The sequence below is a fragment of the Myripristis murdjan genome, chromosome 7, assembly GCF_902150065.1.
Source record: "Myripristis murdjan chromosome 7, fMyrMur1.1, whole genome shotgun sequence".
NCBI lineage: Eukaryota > Metazoa > Chordata > Actinopteri > Holocentriformes > Holocentridae > Myripristis > Myripristis murdjan.
In genome coordinates, this window is record NC_043986.1 from 9,901,903 (window position 1) to 9,923,015 (window position 21,113).

A 21,113-nucleotide genomic window follows, 5' to 3' on the forward strand; every position below is an offset into this window, starting at 1 on the left:
ATTTTATACTACAACAAAACACCATGGCAAACATGAAAAAAAAACCCAAAACAAAACAAAACAACAACAACAACAACAAAAAAAAAGTACAAGTACACACCCCCGTCAAGCAGTTTCACAAAGTCACCAGTGCTTTACTCTGCCAGACCTCAACAGGTCTGGAGCAACTTTTGACCAAAACAAATCTGCTGTTTTGATGCAATATTTGCATGCATCAAAACATAATTTTGATGTGTTGTAGTGCAAAACCAGTAACACAAATTCTTAAAATAAAGCACTGGTTCCTGTTTGACATTTTTCTTGATGGTTTTTTATTTTTTTGTTTGTTTGCTATGGTATTGCAGTAATATGAATTTTTTAGGTTGCATGTCTGTTTTTGTCATCTGTTTATGCAAATCCATGTGAACTTATTTCAAGACTTGATGGACTGTTTGATGTTGTTACCATGCTGCTGTCTGATTCAGTTAAATATTCAGTCTACTGTTATGGCCAGACTGCAACATTATCCACCCCTCCTCCTCCTCCTCCTCCTCCTCCTCCTCCTCCTCCTCCTCCTCTTCCTATCCGCCTTCTCCTCCTCTACCTCCTTCTTCTTCTCCTAACTCTCCCAGCCTACCTGCCAGCTGCTTATGTACACCCTCTGAAGATGGCATGACAACAAAATAGCAGCTTGCAGAATTACAAACTATAAACCAAATATTGAATGGAGGTCTTTTGCAGTGCAGTACAGAACTAGTATTGAATTTTTGGTTGTTCTTACATTAATAATGTATTGGTGTTGCTAATTCAGCATTCATATTTCTTTATGATGTTCTTATTTCTTTATTAGCTTTTTTTATCGCATTTTGTTGTGGTTGAACGAAGGAGCTCGACCACAAATTACAAATTTAATGATGTTTTTTTTGCACCTTGGCTAGTTGGATGTCAGGATAATTGCCTTGTTATGTCACAGGTGTTGTAACACGCACAGTATAGGCAGTATAGGCAGATTTTATTGTTGAGGTAAATATTCTCTGAATGAGGGCCAAGAGCTGTACCGATGCAAAAATTAGCCAAACCACCCGGGGATTCTCAGATCAAAACAATGAATCATTCTTTTTATATCCTACCCTTGTTTAACACGTTTCGCTATGCTTTCTGAACCATCGCTCAGACCAAAGAAAAACTGCAGTTGTTTACCTCCTCTGGTCTTCATGCCAGTTAAGAATGTAAAGCTTAATATGAGCATAAATCCAGATGACCGCCTGCCCTCGGCACAAGTTGTTATGCTAGGCTTTCCAAGCATGAAGGACTATCAAATCTCATCATCTGTCTCCTCATACCCGTGAAACTGCATTTTGGGGTTGTTTTCCTGAAGTCGGTACAATCATGTTGATTGATTATCTCACTCTTGATGAACCATGCCACAGTTTGCTCGGAAAGAAAAGGTGAAGTGAGAGGTGCCTTCTCAAATGTCTTAGCACAGTTATTTGGTGTGCACCCAAGTTGGCTTTGCTCTTGGTGTAAACCCTCTGTTTTGAAGTCATTTTTGCAGCTTATTGAAGAGGAACCAGCAGAATATGTCGTTATGTATGCGTCACACACAGTATGACATTGTTTTAGCAGTGTGAGTCAGTGGATGGAGGTCACATGGGTCTGCTGCTCCGTAGCCTCTTGCACTAGCAGGACCGTCCTGTAGTAGAATCTGGTTGACTGACAGATGTTACCGGGTGCCATGGGAGGGAAGAGCGAGCGAGGGGGATGAGAGCAGTGGATGTGAGAGAAGCATGGTGATGACGTGGCTCTTGTCATTTCCAGTGTCCCCTCTCGGGGGTCTGGCCCACAGCGCATCAGTGTTTGGACAAGCCAAAAGACAGGAAATAGATGTGACAACATGCTCCAGCTGTGCCAAGCATTTTTCACTCTACAGTGGGCGAACAAAAGTCATTCTCTTGTGACAATCCTCTTTGGCCGGAGCCGTGATATGCATAAAATGGCCCAGAAAAACTGACCAGAATTGTGGAAATCTTTGTGTGTTTTTCCCCTCAAATGCCCTCAAATGAGATTTTGTAATCCAAGTGGTCAACAGTGACAGCTGTGAAATAGCACTTTGATGTAACCTGGTTTTGTTGCACCCTGGCTTTAAATGGGATGATTTCTTACTTGCATCACATGCATACTATTCCCATCATTTCTACATTAAAAATGCATCACCGCCTGCACAACTTGTACCATTACGCGTTTGGATTCACTCCTGTGAGCTACAGAATGAAAATTTTTAAAGAGATCCTCTAAAATAGCAGTTATGAAATTCTGTAGCCCCTAAGCGTTGTGCCAGGGTGAGCAGCGCTTTGAAAGTAGGCCTACTGTCTCATTACTGTTCTCTCTTAACCACATAAGATGGATGGTTTTCAATATTAGCTGTAACAGTTAGCGTTGTGATTAACAAAACCCTATTAGTTCGCTGGGATGAGGGATTATGTATGATGAAGGATTATGCTGAATTGGGCCAACTAATATAATTTTCGTTCCATCCTCTCTTTTCCATCCCCCACCTCCTTTTCTTTTTTTGTCTCTCTCCTCTTCCGGCTCCAGGCTTGTAACTGCCGTGGCCGGGCTTTGCCATTCGCCCCCTCCAGCGTCCCCCCGTGTTGCACCACTACCATGCCCTTTGCTTGCTGTGTCCAACCCATGGAGAGTGTGCGCCCACCCAGATAGGATGCCTGCCTTGTCTGAAGCCCTGGACCCCCTCCTGCCCACCACCACCACCGCCACCTCCTCCTTCTCCTCGCGTGTACCTGCTCTTGCCAACAGCTCCATCCGGCCCCCCAGGCTCCGCCCTGCCCTGCTCCAACATGGTGGATGAGGTAACCACCATGAAGGATGACGTCATCAATGCCAACACGCTGGCTTGGCTGGTTTGCTCGGGCGTGTCCATCCTGGCCAACACTTGGGGCATCCTCAGTGTCAGCGCCAAGCAGAAGAAGTGGAAGCCCCTGGAGTTCCTCATCTGCACGCTGGCCGGCACGCACATCCTCAACATGGCCATCCCCATCACCATGTACTGTGTCATAACGCTGCGTCGGCAGCACTCGAACTACGAGTGGAACGAGGGCCTGTGCAAGGTGTTCGTCTCCACATTCTACACGCTCACGCTGGTCACCTGCTTCTCCGTCACCTCGCTCTCCTACCACCGCATGTGGATGGTGCGCTGGCCAGTAAACTACAGGTGATGTGTCAAATGTTACGTCTTGTGTCTTGTGTGTGGTCACAAAGGAGGACATGTCAGTTTTAGAACACAAGCTGTATGGATGACACACATTTTAACACTTGTTACTAATAACACAGGTTTTTTTTACAGTGTATTTTGTCAGTGATATTTGCTGAAAAAATGTGTATTTGTCCCAAACTTCAGATGTTCTGAAAATGAAACACTTTTAAATAAGGGTGTACTTAACCTTTTTTTTTTTTTTACACCCAATTAAGTGTTTTTTTAATCGGATAGTTGCACCAAGTGACACCCTCCTAGAAAAAATAAACACAAATACCAATTTTACAATCAGTCATATATCACCAGTAAAAATAATATTATCCCGGTAACAATATGAAAAGGTGATATTAGTGATACCTGATGATGCATTGGTCCATCCCTACAGTCAATGAAGAATGTGTCTAACATTTGGAGGCTAGAAGTTGGAAAATACTTTACCTGTGTATGTTTAAAAATGTATAAGCTTTTGCAAGGCTTTTCAATGCCTGGAAAGACAGCAACATTTAGGGTGAGCAATATGGGCCTGTCAGTGTATTCTTAGGAGATTTCTCTAGTGGGACTGGGTCAGCGTTCACAGCAGAGTAACTTGTCAGCCTGTTTATTTAAATTTACTGAGGGATTCTGTGCGTCAGGTGAGGTTTCTCTCCCCTGCCGACAGTCTGCTGGTCGCAGTTATTCAGGTTAACACCATCCACAGTCCTCTAGACTGTGTGCATGTGCCAGCTCGAGCACCCAGCGCCATGTGGCTCTGAGCAACAAGTGAAATTAACAAAGTAACACTGAATAACTCATCTCTCACTGTCAGCACCCTGCTAGGGCCACACCATGTCAGTTTAGATAGCTTCCGCAGAAGTCTGCTATTCACACCGAATCTGATATTATAAGCAACATGACTGCATGTTTTGTAATTAGGTAATTGCTGGTATTTCTGAGGGATGCTCCAATTCCACTTTTTCATCACTTATACCAATGACAGAATATTACTGTTGTGTTAACAGCCACTACTCAGAACTGATGTGATCCATTATTTTTTAAAATGAGATACCCACCGTTTAGAAACAGTGAAATCAGCTGGTGCAAAATGGTTGATACCACAAAATTTAAGCAAGTTATTAAATTATTATTGTTGCTAGTAGTAGCAGAAATATTTGCTGTAGTAACAGCAGAAGTAGTAAGTGTTATTATCCTCTAACATTGTTCGTGCAAAATGGGATCGCTTTAATTTTTACTTACATGTGGTTCTCAGTAACGGCTTTAAGGACTGGGGAAATTCTTTAACATTGATGCTTTTGATTTTAGCCTGGTATCTGTCAGTTCTGGAATCAGTGATAATGGTAGTTGCGCCATGTAGAAAAAGTAATCATATGCACAGAAGCCAGAAATAATATATGGAGGTTACCAATTTGTGCAGATGAGATTAAAAAAGGGGCTTAACATCTCCCATTGAAGCAAACTACAAAGGTTTTGGAATCGGTGCACCCTTAACTGTTATTTATGGCTATGCATATCTCCGCTCCATTTTCTGGTCATCAAGCGTAGAACAATCATTTGCAGATGAATGCATTTCTAGAGCAAATACCACGGCAAATAGCAGCCGGGGCACATATGAATGTGCAATTCATTTTCGCAGAAACCATGCAAGCAAGTTTGTCAGTTGTTCAAATGGCACAGGAATGATTTTGCGGTACATTTCAACTCTGTGGTAAATAGTGGATGACATTTTGGAATTGAATCATAATTTCATTATTAAAAAAAAAAAAAAGCTTGAAAATTCATTCGAGAAGAAACAGCAAAGTTTCTCCTCTGATCAGTTTTCTGTCTCCCCCTCCCTTCTCTTCCTCGCCCAAGGCCTAACAGAGTCATTTTACTTCCTGTAGCGTAGGGCCTAGAGTCAAGTACACCAATTTCCCAGCTTCGCACAGATAAGCAGACGTTCAAATAAGATATGCAAACTTTCTTGCTCATCTATATTCAATCTTGCTATCTATATTGGTTGTGCAGCTGTCACTATTGGCTGATGCCCAAACACTGATATGAGGTTTTACACAAATGCTTTTATCTTTCTTGTCTGTGCTCGTACTCTGACTCTATTTTCTTTCATCTCCTGCCTGGAAGTGTTGACTCTTGTTCTCAGCAGCCCTTCCTTTCATTTCCAGGTCGCCTTTAACAAAAGAACAGTAGAGTGATAGCTCAGGTGATGTGCCATGTAAATGCTATTCATCTTTCATTTGAATCGCTCCACATTTGCCCTGCTGAGCTAGCATGGCTGCCTCATCTGTGACACTAACGTGCACTGAAGGCCTGAATTATGAATTCCAGCCTTGTACTTCAGCATCTGTTCTCATCAGTCTGCGCTCACTATCTCTTAGGAGCTTTTCCCCTCGCAACGCTCTCTCTCTGGTAATAGATTCAAGCAGCTTGGTGACGTAAACTCTCCATCATATGTACCTCAGGCACATTCAGGAAAGGCTAGCGTTATTACTCACAGCGACAACAAGACCTACTTCTCTTTGCACAAAGCTGTAATGCAAACATAGAGGCCACTGCTGCTCCCCCTGTTTCATTGTGGCAGCCTGTGTAACCTAATGAGTTATTAGTTACAAATATTTATTGAAATATGTTTGGGATTTTTCTGTGGGGGCAACCATTACCTCTGTATCTACAGTTCTCTCATAGTGGTTGTAAATGAGAGGCAGAGCAGGATAAATAACTAATACCATGTGCTCTGCTTCTCATGAGGGAGATGGTGAAGGTTTCCTGCCAAAACTGCTCCCAGACAAACGGCACTAAACAGCAAACTTACTTTATGTCATTACAACACAGAAGAAGTAGGACGAGTCCATTTAAGTGAACTCTAGCATTCTGTCCATATGTCCCTTGGTGCCATACGCCAAATTAAAGATGCCAATTGGACTGGAGGGGCTACTCAAAAGTTCCTTCTTGTCTGAATTTCTCTATGGCATTCTACAAGATGAGAAGAATAGCTATCCTTTTTTTTTTTGTTACACTACTAGGTGCAAAGATAGTCAGCTACCCCAGTCTTTAGTCAACATTTTGAAAATGAGAACACCAGTCACCGGCTGCCATATTTTTAGACGTACGTGTGCTGCTGCAAACCTTGAAAGTGCCACACCGCCAGAGGACACAAACACATTCAGCAAATTGCTCGACTGTAACAATTACTTGGAGGTGAGAGGAAATAGAAATCCCTTTGCGCTGAAATAGACCTAGATGACAAATAGACCGAGGGAAAAAGCAATCTTTTGCCATCAGCAAGCCATTGATTTCTCTCCATTCAGCTCCTGTTTATTTGAGAGATGACCCTTTGGGATGGTACCCCAAAAATAAAAAAAAAAAATCTTTTGATTTCATCATGGTCTTTGACTTGTTTTTATCTTATATTTCCACGTTACACCCCTGCCATTTTCAGAGTACTAAGGTTACTAAATCCCTATTATTTCTTATAGGTGAGGTGCGGTGTCCTGTGCCCTTCAGGGTGCCCTTATGTGCTCACTGTCTCAGCGTCGCCATCGGTTTCCTCCACACAATAAAACCACACTTTAAGATGTTTAACTCGTTTTTCTTTACACAAAAGCTACCCTCCCATCATAGTATCCAACATGAATTATTTTTTGTGAGGTTCTTTACGTCACTGTGAGTAAAGCTCCTAACACGCCAAGCCGACAGGCGGCCGTCAGTCCTCGCTAGGCTCTGTTAGCTCTTTTCAAGATACTGTCCATTATTATTTATTATTATCCATTATTTCCACCACATACCGAACCATCTGTGAAAGGTATACGAAGTGAGATGAGCACCTGCTTAGTACCATGAAGCTTGTGGCCAAAGATTGCCTGTAGTTTGGTGGTGGTGTGTCCTAAACTAAAGACAGCTAGCCGCCTTAAAAAAACATCTGACAGCAGCTGGACTGAACAAACTAAACATCTCTGCTTCTGCTTCCAGGTTGAGTAACACCAAGAAACAGGCGGTGCACACAGTGATGGGCATCTGGATGGTCTCCTTCATCCTGTCCACGCTGCCAGCTGTGGGCTGGCACGACACCATTGACCGTTTCTACACCTCCGACTGCCGCTTCATAGTGACAGAGATCGGCTTGGGCTTCGGCGTGTGCTTTCTGCTGCTGATCGGCGGCAGCGTGGCCATGGGTGTCATCTGCATCGGCATCGCCCTCTTCCAGACCTTCTCCATTCAGGCGGGCCACAATGCTGACAAGAACAAGTTCAACGTGCCCACCATAGTGGTGGAGGACGCGCAGGGCAAGCGCAGATCGTCCATTGACGGATCAGAGCCTCTCAAGACGTCGCTGCAGATCACCTACCTGATCAGCGGCATCGTCTTCATCTACGACTTCCTGACTGGCTTCCCCATCCTGGTGAGTTCACAGCTCCGACACTTTGGCCAAGCTGTTCAAAAATGTCCAAGGGCAATAAGGTTGAGTTACAGTGGCTGAACTTTTGCTGTAGCTCCACTGGAGTTGTCTATGGTGGTGAAGTAAAGCTGGTAAAGTTTTAGTTACCTATAATAACCTCGGTGTAGATCACTGAAACAACAAACATCTGTATCAAATTGTTGTTTCTGAGATAATTTCTCACCAGTCTTTGTAATTTGGGATCGATTGCATGTGCCCCAACGGATGAACTTCGAGGGCACCCCAGTTATGGTGTCACTTACAAAGAGCTACAAATTTGTCTGTTGGCCTCTTGACCTAAAGGGCATCACATCAAACATCAGGTGCAGATCCGAAGAACAACAGCAGGAATGCAGAGTACATTTTTCATACAGAAAAATATTTATAGTTTGGATGTAATATACTCAATCCATCTATTCAAAATGTTTATGTTTATGAGGATATATATAAAATTTTCCATGATAAAAAGCTGGTGAAGTATGTCTGTCCACTCCTTAGTCACATCACAGGTGAATTTTGTTTTAGCCATCTGCCATCTGTCATGCTTGCTGCTAAACGAATAGCCATTAGTTTCCTATCTCTAGTTTCTCATAATCTCTGTTATATTGCCTAAAGTAATAAAACAAAGTAATTTTAAGGGAACTGTAATTCTAAATATGTCCTCTAACACTTTATGAATCTCTTGCCAATATGAAATTATGCAGCTTTTCCTATAATTGTGATTTTAGTCAGTAATGATAAGCCTGAGTTTTCTCTCCTGCACCACGGTTTTGTTCTAGCCTTTGTTTCTGTAGCTCACTCAGGACTGGCAGTTCTACCACAGACTGGTGTGTGTGCTTAACTATGTGTATAATGTGTATAGTGCATTGTAAAAATACACACACACGCACACCCACGTACGCACACACACACACTGAAGTCAGAGTAGTGGTAGACATATTGGTGACCTCAGTGTGGCTCGCTCTGTTTTCTTAGACTCCAGTGACAGAAAGGGGAGGGGCTGCTTGAGTCAGCACTGGACAGAGCTCGGACAGTGTTGGTCTGTGCAAAAATGTTGACGGGACGTGAAAAGCAAAGAGGAGGGGAACCGTTTATCCACAGAAGCGCCTATAACCATATAATGCTACTTTATTATTTATATGAACTTTAATGTTTCTTTCCTCCTGGGGCTGTATGTAGGTCAGGCTGAGTGTGCATGTCTGTGCTTGTGGATATTTGTATGTGTGTATGTGTGTGTGTGTGTGTGTGTGTGTGTGTGTGGGAAGGCGAGGGAACAACCAGATTCTGTCCTTGCCGTCTGCTGCCCAGTGGAGCACATAATGATTAATAATCAGTCATTATTTTGAAGTATTTAAAAGGCAGGTTGAGGTTTTTTATACCTGAGCTTTGGCTCCTTCTATCTTTGGAGTAGGTAAAACTGTTTATTTTAACACATGCACTGCGTTTCAGTGTGAAGAGACTTGTCTTTGCTCGCTGTTAAACTGTAGGGCATGTTAAACTAAGGAAAGAAGATAGCTAAACATGCAAATGAATTCTCTGCATGGTTGGGTGTTTCTTCTTGTTTCTTCTCTCTCTGATATTTCTGTATCCTCCTGAATCAAAATGAATCCTGTTGACGAGAGACACAAATTGGCCAGTGTTTCTGAGCAAAACATTGAATGATTACAAACTCCAGAAGCGCTGGAGTGCAGGCTGGCAAGCCAAGTTAGAACTTTTCCAATAAAGGATTTGAAAAACACCTCGGTAAAGTAAAAGGTAGCAATGCAGTTACCTGCACTAAGGAGGTGAAACCTTTGGCAGGGGCTTGTGTGACTGCACCTGTCCCTTGTCTCTTTTACATGAAACCTCATGGGAAGATTGGTTGTGGTTCACTGACGAAGTGGTTTCAGGCCAATCAGCCTCAAGGGATGTGGCAGTGGGCGGGGCTTAACACAAACAGGGCCTTAGTTTAAAAACACATTTCTTAACATCATGAAACCCAGTGTGGAGGATTTTCATTGGCCAGGGTAAATTGACCAAATTTGCACACTCACTGGCCAAAAGAGGCATGTTCTGTGACAACAAAAGTGCTGAGAAGTGGCAAGACTAAGAGCATAAACAGGGCCACAGTTTCCAAACACATCCATGTAATGTCAGGATACCTGGCGGGGTGCTTGGTTCTGGACAAGGTGGCACTACACGATTGCTGATGGCCAAAAGGTGCCATGTGTTCTATTGCAGCAGCCTTACCAACAGGGGGCAGGATAAGCACAACCAGGGCTTTAATGTTGCACACATGTAAGGTTGGTCATGGGCCATGGGCCAACATAATAGTGATTTCCTTTTCAGGTCAATCAGGAAAATCGGTAGCAAAGCAGTGGGCGGGGCTTAGCTCAAACAGGCCCATTGTTCTGAAGCACATCCAAGTAACATCACAAAACCCAGTGGAGAGGTTGGTCTTAGGTCAAGTTGTTACTGACCAACTTTCCCTCTGAATGGCCAAAGGGGCTGTGTCCTTTGACAGAATGCCAAAAGGGGGCAAGACTTAGGACAAACAGGGCCATAACGTCCAGCTGTGAGCTTGGCGGAGGTTTGCACTCTACTGTGTCCTCCTATTTCCTATTTGTGATACTTTGTCATTCTTACTTGTTGAAATTTGTCGGCAGGGTTTTCTGAACAGTTTTGCTCTCTACTTGCACTCTTTTTCTTCCTATTATGGAAAATAGAACTCGAAAATGTCTGATATGGTCCAGGCACAGTCTTGAGTCAAATCACAGCTGATAGCTCCTCTATCACAGCTGATAGAGGCTGATTTTCAAATGTTGAATAATTTGATTAGCTGCAGCTGAGTGATAGCTGGGCGCTGTCAGATTTCATTATGGTATGGTAAATCATGTTCATTCTTTACTGTAACTTCTTCACATGGCCTGATGAAAGCAGAGAAGGCTATTCGCTGTTTCCCTAGGATCGTCTTCATTTCATTGCCTTACAGTGAAACTGCCAAGATGTTATATTGTCTTAAGGGAACCCCAGGCTTTGAAAAACAGAGGTTATGTTGAGTTTCCTCTATTTCTTGCAGAAACTAGTCCTTCAAATGTGTGATCAGTGGGCACTGAAGCAAGCTTCATTTTTATCTCTGGTTTTCGGTTTGCAAATTCTACCCTTGGGTTCGCATCCATTTTTTAGCGAGTCTGTTTTTTGTTTTGCCATGCAGGCTTGAGAGCCCCTAGGAAGCTCAAAGCTAGTTGTGTGTGATGGATCAAAACTGGCTATCTTGACATCTTAAAAACAGTTTGGGGAGATAACCAAGGTTCTGCTTTTTTGCAGCGTGATGAAAACCTAATGAGAAAAGCTGATAACTTGCTGATAGCTAGCTGACACCTGCTAAATGTACTTCTCAGGATTATTGGTTGTTACTATTTCAGTGTTTCTCTCTCTTATACCTCCGATTAGGATAACTCTACATGTTTCTCAGTTCCTCAGTATCAGTTTGTATGTATCCCAATGCCTCAGTTTTACAAATGCAACCATTTGTTAACAGTCATTTTTACATTAAACAGTTTTTCAAATTAGGCGTTTTCCACTTGAGGCAAACTAAACAGCAGTCCATGCAGAAAGTGCTCTGAGTACAAATATTTTATGCTGACAGGGGTAACCTACACACTAGCAAATGTTCCTAAACAGTTTCGGTAATATGTTCTTTGGGTCATAATCATAAGGGGAACATTTTGGTGCCGCGTGTCACCCATAAAGGTTCAGTAATATTGCCTCTGGCATTGTTTGCCTCGAGTGTACCAGTGATTCAGGAGCAAATATTGTTCAAATGTTCATTGGATTTTGGGAAAGCCAGCTGTCACCAACACATTGCTCATATATTCCCAAACAGAAATTTACTAAGCTATAAAAGACTCTTTTTAGTTGTTTTTGTTTTTGTTACAACTTATGTGTAAAACTGACATAGAGAGTTATGATTTTGATTAATTGAAAATGATCTGTGTCATTGAGAGTTTATAGGGATGTACAAGAGACACGTTTAGAGGTGATGAGAAGTGCTGATAGGAGCTAGAAGGGGAAAATGGTGGAGACGACCCCAGCATTACAGTGCTCCGACTGGCTATCTGACTTTTGTTGTTATGGAACGAGACACACTGATGTTTTAGTCAAACAGCCAGTCAAACATGGACTGAACATGTTGAATCAGACAATACAAATCCACACAACCTCAAATAGTCCCACAGAGGCCCAGTGTTATTTGATGTTCTTCTCTGTTGGTGTTTGCTGGGAGTTGTTTTGTTGGTGGCATCAAAAGGCAAAACAAAAAGTTAAGTTGCAACGCCTTATAACAAAATAACTCCTGACACGCACTGAACATCACAGATTGATGATACTGAACTCGGGAGAGAATCTGGGGGTGTCATTTTACCTCAGTGTCTGTCCTTGCACGCCTTATTCACCTGGTAGTGTTAAAACTGGCTTTGCTACAAACCCTTTGCATGCAAACTCCACGGGATGCACTGCAGCTTTCCAGCCCTGCTGCTCCATAATCTCTGCCTAAGCTTTTTCTTTTGATACGCCTCATCTTCTGCACGCTCCCGTGACAATGTGAGCGCCACAAAATACACAGTCATCTGCATCTCTGACCACAACACTGAAAGCCTCTCTCAAAATGTGTTCTTTTCTGCTCTTGATGTAATATTTTATGGTTGAAGTACAATTTCATCACAAAAGAATGCCAAGAGCGGATAAAGACTCTGCCAAGAGCACAATATTGAAGATGCATTGGAGGGTGACTCGCTGAATGACAGTGAATAGAAATCTCCAAGGTTCACTGCAAGAATGGTAAATCTATTTCCAAAACCTACTGTGTGGAAACAAGTTCTTAAAACAAGATGGATAAACTCCCATTGAAGAGACAGATCGATAACAATAACTGGTTTCTCAAATTATGCTGTTCATAGCACATCCAGCACAACAAAAAAACAAGGTTCCCAAAGATGCAATAATAACGAAATTAGGAAAATCATTGAGGAGGAGGGAAGCCACCGCAATATGCAATATATATAGATATATATGTATATATTTTAACAACCTAAAAATACGCACACTTCACACTATTTATAGGCTTGTACAAAAAACACAATAGGGCTGAATGATATGATAAAAAAAAATCCTGTGATATGATTCATGACTTTAGTAGGAATGATAAAATTTGCATCATATTTTAAATTTGAACTGAAAAGACTGACAAAATGATGATGATGATGACGTGATTTTTGCTCGGGTCTGTACCAAGGGGTCTCCTACATTTGGAGAATACGATGTGTAGGCCAGGGGATCTCAGTAGAGCCACAGTACTGCATTTGTAAAGCATTTCTGTCACAGCTCCTGCGATTTTGATATTGTACTTGGCCATATTGCGATTTCGATAATATTTCGATAAATTGTTCGGCCCTAATCTTAACCATGGTGTCTTGTGTCAACATGTCCAGTCATTACAGTTTTAATCTGACCAGCTTTAGTTCCAGAATACGCTGAATGTCAGTGCACTCAAGAAACATTAGGAAGCACAAAACCTGTGAGAGTGAATGTACTTTTTAACACACAAAGGTGACGGTGAGATTAATTTGCATGCTCAGCAATTCATAATATGATGTCGTGTCTTTTTAGGGGCGCCATAACCTTACACATGTTAGTGTTGCATTATGAGGATGAGAGCAGCTGTGCAGCAGATTTTGACAAGCTTCTTACCTGTCCTCCACAGGCATTAACAATATCCAGTTCACAAGTAACATCATGTAACCCTCCATCTTGTTTGGCAGTGCAGTAATCCATAATATTCTCCCTTGAAAGCCCCAAACCAGCGTCTTGGGAAGAGAATTTTCCATGAGGACATGAGCATCAACTTTGAAGTTTTGGCTTTGATAATCAGCTCAAGTCTGGCCTCAAGGCAGTGCTCGCTATTTCCCGTGGGATTATCTGCTGTTTCCCCAAATCTACCGCCATTTGCCAATCTCCGTCCACCCTCAGCTCACCTACAAAAGGCCTCCCAGAAATTCTTTGCCTCTAATCTTTTCTCCCTCACCGACAAAACTAATTTAATATCTTCCTTCCTATTAGCTGACAAATTAATTTCTGTCCATTTGCTGCTGCCAGGCAGTTCAATGCTTTTTTTTTTTTTTTCTTTTTTATGCTCGGGTTTATTGTCTTTTTGAAAGATTGTACATCCTGGCAAAATGTGTCTAAGATTAGCTATACCTGAACACAATGACAGACAGGGTCCTGACTGAGATTTTGTGGAGATTATAACACATCATATATGAATTAATAATGAATCTATTTATAGGTATTAGAGAGTCATTGAAATTCATCACTAATTCTGTGTTGATATGAAGGCAATTACTGAGCAGTGATGAGCTCACACGTCTTTAGGCGCCACAGCCGTTGCTGTAGGTGGGTCAGCTCACTGAGAGTCAAATTAAATGGCCGTATTTGAGCCGTTTGCTGCATATGAATCAAGACTCTGCGAAATGCCCTTCATGAATTGGTGAATGAATATAGCATGAATGAGAAAGGGCATACTTTATTGTGATAATGCGCCTGCCTTGTTATGTGAGCATTTATCAGCGTTAACCACCCGCATTGAGAAGTTTGTGCTAGAGCCGTTTTAGATCAGAAGTGAGCAGTGAGAACGGTAAATTCACTCATTTGCTCGCTGAAAAGAAAATTGAGGGGTGCAGGCGGTTAAAGACAGGAAGAGGGAAACAAAGTGGGAGGCCGGATTGTGTGGAAGGAGAATTTCAGGGTTTGATGTGCGCGGAGGAGTCGTGTGTTCCCAGTCCTGCTAAATCAATAAGAGACCTACTGATTAATGTTGCCGTCTGGGTACGATTTCTTGAACGATTTGTCAAAATCCCTGATCCCCCCCCTCCCTTCCCACCACCCCTTTGCGGTGTACGACCTAGAACACAATCTCTTCAACATTATGCTTTATCACATAGCAAGTCCATTTGTCACACATGTAATCCGCCCGTGCCACGCGTTTCATGCTCCTGCAGCACATTCACCAGCACCTGCAGACAAAGCACATGCACACGCAGAAAATCTGACACACACTGACCCCTCGCTTCTTCGTCCTCCTTCTTTCTCTTGCTTACTCACACAGACTTGCACATACACACAAACAGACAGTTTGGGGTGTATGCATCAACATCAGCAGAATTAACACCTCTAATGTAGACACGTGATTTATCTATTTACTTCATACATGTTTTTAGGCCAGTGCTTCACTTAGAGTAATAACTTGCTTTCCTTTAAACAAATACAGTACACAGTTTTTATTTATTTATTTATTTGCCAATACAACAATTAAATGTTTCCTGAGCATATTGATAGAGCTTTCAACCTGTGTTTCCTGTATTTATTCTTTAGTTTGCTACAGTTAGTGTTAGGACTGATACTGAAAAACACCTTTACTACTTGTGACATCACATCCAATGCAGTGTATGTTTAGTGGGCGGTACAGGCTAATAAAAGATCAGAGGTGAAAGTGGTGATCAGCAAGCTTATTAAATGTCTGCCACACCATCCTATTGTGTCTTTAAGTGTGTTTGCACGGACAGAGCGGACAGTATTGTGCAGATGAAAGATCATATTTCCATTGCAGTGACTGAAGTACACCAGTTCTCCTACCTCTCTTTATGGCCTGATGTAATGAGCTATTTAAATGCATGGGAAGCTGTAACAGACCTACGAGTGCATGTGCACGATCTTTTTTTTCATTTGTGTGACGTTACACAGAAAAATGCCGAGAAATACAATTACTTTGTATATTGCACCTATAATAGATATGAAATGGATTCCCTGCTGTTGGTTGTACCACAATGTACTAAAAATATGATCCTCATAGTTATTTACAGACATGCACAGACAATATAATTCATAATTTATATGCGAAGAATTTCATTCCAAAATGTGATACAGTGACTTTTTGTCTTCATAATTTCAAGACAATGATGTCTCAAAATGAAGGTTGGCGTGAAAGCCCATTATGAGACGTCATTAAGATCCATGCTTACAAAATAGTTTTTGGGAACTGAGTCATGAAATATAATTTAGCGGCAGAGTATATAGTGGAGCTGTCCAAACCTGATCCAAAGTGATGTCAGTTACAAAAAAAAAAAAAAAAAGATGCAAATTCATTTTACAATTCCTGAATAAATTAGATGCATGTCACACTTTGTCATGCTTCACTTAAAAAGATGTAGTTCATCTCACTTCATTTGGAACAATATGATGAGTTTATTGCAAGTTGTCATGCCTCTCTTATAGGGCATTTGATGTAACTGTTATTCAGAAAATATAATCACTTCATTGAACATTTACAGTGTAAACACAGTAAGAAGCACTCTAAACCTCATAAACATTTGATATATTATGATCAAAATAAATTCACCAACCAAAAAAAGACCATGCCATAGGATATGAATTCAAAATAATTTATTGAACGGTGGTGAAGTTAGATGATGTGGGAGGGATGGATGGAGGGTCCAGAGGGAGGGATAAGGGATGAAGAGATGGTGGGATGGCGATGAAGATTGAGGGATGAGTGGAGGAGAGTTGTGGGATGAAGGAATGAGCAGCAAAGGATGAAGAAATGGAGGGATGAAGGGTAAGATGGAGGAGTTTGACAATGGACCGGGGTCAGGTGGTGGTGGAAGACAGGAAGGCACCAGGAAAGTCGATTTACATATTCTGAGTCTCTTCAGGCAATCTGATTAGATTGAGCTCCCAGTGGCTCCTGTGTTCAACAAGGGAGAGAGAAGATAAAAAAAAGGAGCTTGGGGGGGAGGAATGCGAAAACCAAGAGGAAAGGGAGAGGGATGGATGAGGTGTTCCTAAATACTTTTGTGCAGAAATGGGATGTGTTGAAAGCATGGTCTTTGTTCCTGAATCTAGTTCTAAAACTTCATTAATCGGTTTCATCAAGTTACATAATACATGCAGTAGGTTACAATATCACATTTTCCTGGTATAAAATGGCCTCTCTAATATCATGGTATTCAATCATCTGCCATTGCGACCCAAGAGTATGCAGATTCTTCTTCCAGCCAAAGGCAACACCAACTCAGTTCACAGATAAGTCCTGCCGTTTTGAAGTTGTGCTAATCAGGGAAATCAGCTGGTGTCATGTTTGGTTCGAATAAAATCCTGCATATTTTTTTGGTCAGGATGACACATAGTAGGAGGCTACTTGACTTAGTGAATCACCTAATAGCTCTGTCCTTCAAGAGCACAATTTCCGTTATCCTTGGATGGTCTGGCAGTTTTTTTCTCTATCACATCATCACAACAGAAAAAAAAAAAAAAAAAAAAAAAAAAACTGCATTACGGCGACACTTAGCAGCTTCATCAAGCCACTTAATGATGTAAGCCAGTGTGTGGTTGTTGTTGAGGGAGGGACGGGGAAGTGATGTCCAAGACGATGGGCCGGAAAAATCAATGTTATCAGTGTCGCGGACTCATGTAAATGAGCTCTCACACGCAAGTCATGTAGGATACACAGCAGCATCAGGGATTAAGGAACGCCATTGATCCTGCTCGCTTTAATGACCTGATAATGCACTCTGTTCCCTTCCTGACGCAGATAACTCATAACAGCTTTAATGATTGTTTTAAAAGAGGTTGTGTCTAAGTGGATGCTCCAGTTTCTAACGGTGGAAGGAACTCAGTGATTAAAAAAAATTCAGTGGATGCATGAATGAATGGCTAAGACGAGTCCTTGGTCAGAGTAGAAAAACTAGTCTTTCAGATCCAGAGATTGCCCTTTGCGTTCACAACATGATCTACATCACAAATAAATTGGGTTTCCCTTCATAGACGTTTACCCGCATTTATCGAGTGCACAGCCCAATTTGACTCGGGTTGAATGTAGATGTAATCATTTCCACTGAAAAATCCAAGGTGTGGTGGACAAGGAAATGAATTAAAAGTAACAGTTGGATTAGACAACTAAGCTCTGGCTAATTAGTGGATTTTAAAGCCACAGTTTTAATTTTTCATTTTTAAATCTTCTGTTGTTTTTGTCGTTTGGCTGTGGTATTGGCCAAACTGTGATACTGGTATCACAGTCAACATTGTGGCGTCTTGGCGTCTATGCTCAAGCCAGAATTTGCTTCTTGATATTGTTTTAAGTCTTATTCCACAGATCAACACAGTCCTCCAAATGGCATGGAGGGGACATCATGTAATATAGGAAGCATCATATTTGGCAGAAATGTCAAAACTGGAGGTTGACATGGGTGTGTTAGAGCTCAGGCATGGGTCCTTGTGAACGTGCCATACGCTGCAGAGCCTGCTTTGGATTGAGTTTGCTTTGAATGTCGGGTTCAGTGATGGCAGACATAAAGAGTGGTCCACTGTGCTTTTTCTGTGGACATGTCCTTACGGTGTATACCTGTGGACCTGATTGAAACCACAGTGTTAGCCTGAGCATCATCACATTGACTAACACAGAGAATCACATGTAACAGCCCTTTGTCCTTTTTTAAGACTGGCTGCCTGCTGAGAATACTGTGTCAGATGTTAGTGGAAACAGGGCATGGGGTCAGAGTGGCTATGACCTTGAGCGTATCAAAGGGACACTTTCCATGACGGATCTTTTGATCACCATAGACCTACTAATTACTCTGCAGGAGAGACAAGTAAGATTACCTGCAACATGACCTGATGATGTGTTTCTCTAGCTGATCCATTTCCAAAACATCCAGGTCTAAACTGCTCATTTGCCCAAAAATGAAATTGTTTTCCGCTTTAATTCGACCATGGAAATTTTTCAGAAAATACCTGCTCTTTTTCAGATGGCCCACATCCATAGATCAACTTAGATGAGAGCTGTATGATATACATATGTATGGTTGCAGTATTTTACATAACTGAGTATATTAGCAACTCCAACAATTCAGTGCCAGCAGTCAGATTAACCTTTCTTTTATTTATTTAGTTTTTTCTGCTTTATTGGACACAATTGAGAGAGATAGGAAAAACAGGGCAGAGTGAGGGAGTGGCACCTCACTGGCCTTTGATTGTTGATACAGTCTTGGTTTCTGAACTCCTAAGTGGACTTTTTCAAGCCACAGATGTAAGTCATCCCTGTTGATGTCATGAGAAGCTTAGAAACTGTTAGCAACTATCAGGATCTGGGGATCAGCCCAAGCCTATAGGTAGAAGGTAGCGTAGATGACAGCGGTCTATAGGAGTCACGGCCTGAATTTAATTAAGCATGATAGGAAGCACACACTTAATAACCCTAGTCACATTTCTGCCCTCACAGACTCTGTGCTGTGATTCAGTGAATGGTGCCGCATGTAGATTTATGATGAAGTTCTCTATAGGCACCATTTGCAGGTTAGTCGACGACATCATTTTTTGCCATCTGAACTGGACTTCTGTATCGATGTTCACTCTGGATTATGGCACAAAGAATTATTACATCACTACCTGTGTACTGGTGAACACCACCAGTTACAGAGCTGTGTAATACGACTGTAGTCTTCCATGTTTGGTCACTGAGCTGCTCGGCCGGAGTGATTGAGGTTTAGTGCCTTGCTCAGTGGCACTTAAACAATAGTTACTACAGTAAGGGACAACATCATTCAATGATTTTCACCACCCAGACTTCCCAAGCCCGTCTGGACATCAAAATAGCAACAGCCTTGATTTTCAAACATAGATGTAAGAGGCAATGCGAAGGTTTAATCCTTCAAAAGAGGAAAAAATTAAAACGTTGCATAGAATTTTGCATCAAATTTTACATAGTTCAGTTTTTTGAGTACTGCTTTTTGAATTTAACATACTTGTAGTGAAGCATTGATGGATAATATTTGTGTTTTCAGAGTTGTCTCCTGTCTACTGTCATTTGTCTGTATTTCAATACTACACATGCAACTGCTGTTTTTATAGACAGACAGATTAAAAAGCATCACAAAAACAAGATCCATTTAAATAATAATCATGTTCATGAGTTTAGTCAACACAACTTTCCAACAGGACGTTGGCAATACACTCCTTAAAACAGCAGTAGGTTTGTCACATTGTTTCCTTTTGTTTCAGTCTCCTGCGCCATCATCCACTCTATCCTATTAAAGTTGAAATTTGTTTTCTGGGAATTCAGTGTTATGAATTTTGCCTCTGCAAACCCTGCTGATCCCACCAGTGGTTCCATTATTGCAAAAGCATGTTGTGCAGCCCAGCTTTGCTCAAACCCACAGAACTTTATTTTAAAATCTAGTCAAGATCACAGCGTCTCCAAGGATTTTGAATATGCCATGTTGAATTAAATGTAAATGTGTATAAAGTGATCTGGATTTTTTTTTTTTTTTCTTCATTCCATGTATTGGAACATTTTGGGTTTGAACACTTTGCTCAATACAAGTGCAGTATTGCCTCAGTGAAGAGCTGTGAAGAGCAGACATAGAATATATTACAGTAATACAGTGTGGAAAAAGTTCTTTTTTTGACTTTGAAGCTACTTGAGGTGAAGTATAGAGACTATTTCTAGGTGTTAAAAGGTTTTAAGGAAGACTATGAGACTTCATGGAATTGGACCTTTTTGAGAGGACTTGTCCACATTTTTCTAATCTCTCCCTTAACCCTGTCCAGGTGGTGAGTTTTGCCAGCCTGAAGTACCACCGATCCTACAACTGGATGGTATTGTGTGTGCTGTGGTGCTCTATTGCCCAGTCCATTCTGCTCCCCATGTTCCTGTGGGCGTGCGACCGCTACCGGGCAGACATCCGCATGGTGTGGGAGAAGTGCGTGGCCATCATGTCCAACGATGATGTGGATGAAGGTAAGCCCTCTGACAGACTCCCCCCTCTCATCCTGTCCCCTGCTCTTTCCTCTCCTCCCCAATATGTAAATTTGACTGATGATTCCCATTCCCTAAGACAGTTCAGTTTAGATGATTGATTGCAGCTGTCTGTCAGTGACAGAAGCAGCAGAGAAGAGTTTGTCCTGCCACATGATCTGGGACCACATCTGGGACCAGATGCATAACTCCAATGAGAAGAAATGGTAAAGGTGGGATAGGTGACAGCAGCAAAGGCCTTTGCATTATGATTTGACATATTTATTGGACCATTCATAAAGATAAACTATTACTTGTATGAATTCAGAAAAATGAGCCTATCTGGAAAGGCATCCTGGTGACATTACAGACTATCCATGATCTCTGGATTCAAGGTTTTAGAGAGAGAAAGAATTTGTCATTTTCAGACGTAGTGAATGGACTGTCTTAGGCCATGGGAATTATGCATGTGACTTGTCAAACTGAATAGCATTGTCTTTTACACTGGCGGCTCAGGGAGTAATTGCACTGGTGAAATCGAAGATAGCAGTAATGTAGGGAGATTCAGAGGTTAGTGTCAGGCTAGAAAATGTAGGGTACTTCATAAAGACGTC

The 21,113-nt window shown here is 41.7% G+C and overlaps 1 protein-coding gene across 1 annotated transcript in view; it reads left to right on the plus strand.

The window, feature by feature from the left end:
• The window catches only part of gpr153 (G protein-coupled receptor 153), a 48,881-nt gene that overhangs the window by 19,246 nt on the left and 8,522 nt on the right, over window positions 1–21,113 (plus strand). Inside the window, exons 2-4 of the mRNA XM_030056573.1 lie at window positions 2,575–3,208; window positions 7,211–7,640; window positions 20,313–20,502. Of these exons, the coding sequence (XP_029912433.1) occupies window positions 2,835–3,208; window positions 7,211–7,640; window positions 20,313–20,502 (994 nt within the window). The 5' untranslated portion in view covers window positions 2,575–2,834. The remainder of the gene's footprint in view (window positions 1–2,574; window positions 3,209–7,210; window positions 7,641–20,312; window positions 20,503–21,113) is intronic.